Source organism: Callorhinus ursinus, unplaced genomic scaffold, assembly GCF_003265705.2.
Source record: "Callorhinus ursinus isolate GAN/ISIS: 27379988/994484 unplaced genomic scaffold, GSC_fseal_2.0 scaffold16, whole genome shotgun sequence".
NCBI lineage: Eukaryota > Metazoa > Chordata > Mammalia > Carnivora > Otariidae > Callorhinus > Callorhinus ursinus.
Window position 1 is genome coordinate 34214486 of NW_027397078.1, and position 3818 is coordinate 34218303.

General features: G+C 44.4%; 1 protein-coding gene across 1 annotated transcript; it reads right to left on the bottom strand.

Annotated features, from left to right (window-relative positions):
* Positions 1 to 1934: 1934 nt before the first annotated feature.
* LOC112812636 (glycine cleavage system H protein, mitochondrial-like) lies at positions 1935 to 2486 on the bottom strand. Its single transcript, XM_025857506.1, has one exon. It carries the CDS (start codon positions 2484 to 2486, stop codon positions 1935 to 1937), a length of 552 nt encoding a protein of 183 aa, XP_025713291.1.
* Between the last annotated feature and the right edge of the window lie 1332 nt (positions 2487 to 3818).

Sequence of the window (3818 nt, forward strand, 5' to 3'; positions counted from 1 at the left end):
GAGAAATTTTTACAATGCAGCAGGAAAAAGACAAAGACCCCCAAATGGGCAAAATATATCAAGAAGCAAATTCACAAAAGAGGCAACCTGAATGTCAAATAAGTAAAAAGCGGCTCTATTTCTCTAGTTATCAGGAAAAGGCCATCTCAGGGCCAACAGATTGGGAAAATGAAGAAAAAGGAACTTTCCTACATTGCTGGGAGAGGTATGACTTGATAAATCATGATGGAATGAAATTTCTCACTCTACCCTTGTGGCTCTGTAACCTAGACAACTCTGACCTGTGCCCAGGGAATCACACACCACATTGGCCTTTACAGCATCGTTTGTGATGGTGACAAATGGGAAGAGTAAACCCTCATCGACAGAAGAACAGGTAAGTAGATTGTACTGTATTCGGAATATTACAGAGCAGTTCAAAAGAGGGAGCTAGAGCAACAAGGGTAAGACTCATCAAACAATGAATGAAAAGGCAAGCTGCTGGGTGACATGCATATGACGCCATTTTCACACTATAGTCTTAACATGGATACACGCACATATGGTGGTAGCATACAATGTGTAGAAGATGGATATGGGATAAGACATGGAGTAAAAATAAAAACATCTTTAGAAAACTTCACTATTCTTATTTACCATAATATAAATTCTGAGCTAAAAACTGTGTATTTGCTATGCAAACACCATTTCAAATATGTGTGCCTTCCCCTTTCCGGTGCCCAGCTCCAAACAAATTGTAGCTTCTAAGTCTGTCCTGGATTGATATTCTGGGGCCACCAGCGCACGCGCCTTTCCAAACACCAAGGGAACATAAGTGATTAGGAAGCTCTGAGGTTGTCCTCCATCAATGGCCAGAATTCTAACTGGAGAGCTACAAGCTCAGCAGTGCATGGAACAAAGCTACTTCTTCTATTCTGTGTATGTTATGCGCATAAAACATCTTGGACATGGTTAATGCATCGCTTCCATCTGGCCTTTTTCATATTATGTAAAATTGTTATGTCAGCAACAGATGGTGGAGCTAAGTGTTAGGAGATTTTACTTATGCCCAATTATCAGGTTTGCAAATCTGAACATGAAACAGTTCACAGGTCTGTGGAACTGCATGAACTGCTAGATTTTCTCCTGTTGAGCTGCCTTACAAAGTATTAGCTCGTCTGTTTCTCCTTTCCTTCTTTCTAACAGACCTTGATTTTGTTCTGACATCCTCATTTGAGCTCCTGAGCTGATTCCTCCACCATGAGTCCAGCGAGTGCTTGGCACTTGTTTTCAGTAAATTGAAGAAGGACTTACAATGGTTGTGTGAGTGAAGTGTTTGTATCTCTTCTCTCTCCCTTGCGTGATCTGACCAAAAAAGATGCTAGATGTGGTTTATTCCAGCAGGCATCTAGTGACCACGAGGAAACGTCAGCTTGAGGATGAAGCTAGTGCTGAGGACAATCGAAAGGGGAAGTGGAGAGAGCCGAAGCCTAACATTATGGAGCGGTCGAGTACCTGTCCAATGCCCAATTTCAGGACATGGTGTTTTGTCCAGTGAAATACTCCCTTATTGTTCAAGTTTGTGTGAGCTTGGCTTTCTTTTACTCAGAGCCCAAAGCATCCTAATAGGAGATGGAGAAACTCTCATATTCATTAATTTAGAAGTCTCTTGCTATAAAATGCATGAAATACAATGAAAAGGAACCATAGACATGGGTCAAGAGCATTTGAGCTCCTGCTCAAATGAGGGACCACTTGGAGGTCCCTCCACTGTCATTCACTGAGGAGGCAGGAGCTCCGAAATCCAGCCTAGGACAGCACACTGATGTGTAGGTCTTACATTTGTTTAGTACTTTGCAGTTTTTAAAATACTTCCATATATGATTGTTTCATCAACTGTGTGAGGTAAGCTGTTCAGGCATTTTTAAAATCTTTTTGTTTTGTTTTGTTTTGTTTCATACTAGTTTATTTAGGGGTTCCATTTTTCCCTCCTCAATAGATTTTATGTATTTCTCATATGCTTCTTCACTCATTAATTCATCCAGTTCGGAAGGATCACTGAGTGCTATCTTGATCAGCCAACCATCTTCATAACAAGATTTGTTGACAAGTCCTGGATTTTCTGCAAGAGCTTCATTAATTTCAGTTACTTCTCCTGATAGAGGAGAATAGAGTTCACTAGCAGCTCTCACACTTTCCAAAGCACCAAACTCATCTTGTTTGTTCAGTTTTGTCCCAACTTCCGGCAGACTACAGTAAACAACATCTCCCAGAGCTTCCTGTGCAAAATTGCTGACTCGCACTGTTCCAATACCATTTTCTGTTGTTATCCCTTCATGTTTGTCTGTGAATTTACGCACGGGGAGCGGAGCGGAGCCCGTGCGCAGTGTCCGGACGGCGCCCGCCCTCAGCCCCCCGGGCCGCGGCAGGCAGGGTGCGGAGGGCGCGGAGGCCACGCGCAGACTGCAGGCCGCAGCCCGCACGCTCCGCACCGCCCGCAGCGCCATGTTCACAGACGTGCGGGCGTCGCGGTGCAAGGGACTCGGGATTTTTAAAATCTTTTAGAAGATTTTATTTATTTGAGAGAGAGCGAGAGAGAGCGAGCGAGCACGAATGGGCAGAGGGGCACAGGGAGTGGGAGAAGCAGACTCCCCACTGAGCGGGGAGCCCAGCAACACCGGGCTGGATCCCAGGACCCCGAGATCATGACCTGAGCCAGTCAAGACACTTAACTGACTGAGCCGCCCAGGTGTCCCTGTGTAGGCATTTTTTTTAAAAGTAGAATTTCAGGGGAGTTCAGTAATATTATTGAGGGCAAACTAAGAAACAGATCTCCTCAATTTAGGGCCATTGAATTTTCTGCTGACTCCTAACAACTGTTCAAATATTATGTATGAATAAGTGCAGAACTACCATACCAGCGCTCAATCATGTGATGATAAATGTTTTGGAAATTGTAACGGTCAGGATGGGATAGGTTGTGCTACAGTAATAAATGCCTCCAAATCTGAGTAGCTTTTAACAGCAAAGGATTATTTCTCCTCATTGGGAACAGCTGGGTGAGCAACCCCTCTGGTTGTCCTCACTCCAGGCCCTAGACTGATGGAGCTATCTCTATCTGAATCGTGGCCGGTCATCATGGCAGAGGGAAATGTGCATAGAAAACCACATGCTGACTCTAAAACCTCTGCCTGGAAGTCACCCGAGTTGGGTATACTCGTGTTCCACTGGCCAAAGCAAATTCTATGGCCAAGCCTGCCATTAATGGGGTGGGGAAGGATGACCCCTCCCCTAGAGAGTGCTAGTGACTATGAACACAGGAGACTTCCCATATTTCAAATGATCTTCTGTTCTAACTCTGCATCCGTAGACCCCGTAACACTCGGCCTTGAGAATGAACAATTCACGGGGCTGTGATGGTCACTCAGGATTTGATATGATCCATGACTGATGTAGGAAAACGTTTCTCCAAGCATGTCCACAAGAACACTAGTTGTGCAAAAGACCCCTAAAGAATGGTTTGTGTGGTCTGATGACTTGGGAAAATGTTACATACCAGGTTCTCCCTTGTAACTTGGCAGTAGGTATGTTCAAGTCTCTGAGAAGTCCTGCAAAATGCTTTCCAAATCTATTTCATCATGGAGCTTTTCATTTTTTTCCCCATAACTTTGTTCTGCATAACACCTATTGGCATCCCACAGCACTACTGTTCCCTGACTACACCTCGGGCCAGGTTGCTGCAATGAACCTGGGCTTGGGGTCAGGTCTCCAGGGTTTTAGGTCCACTTCTTTTCCCAAAAAGCAGTGAAAACTTGGTACATCATTCATCATTCTCTTTT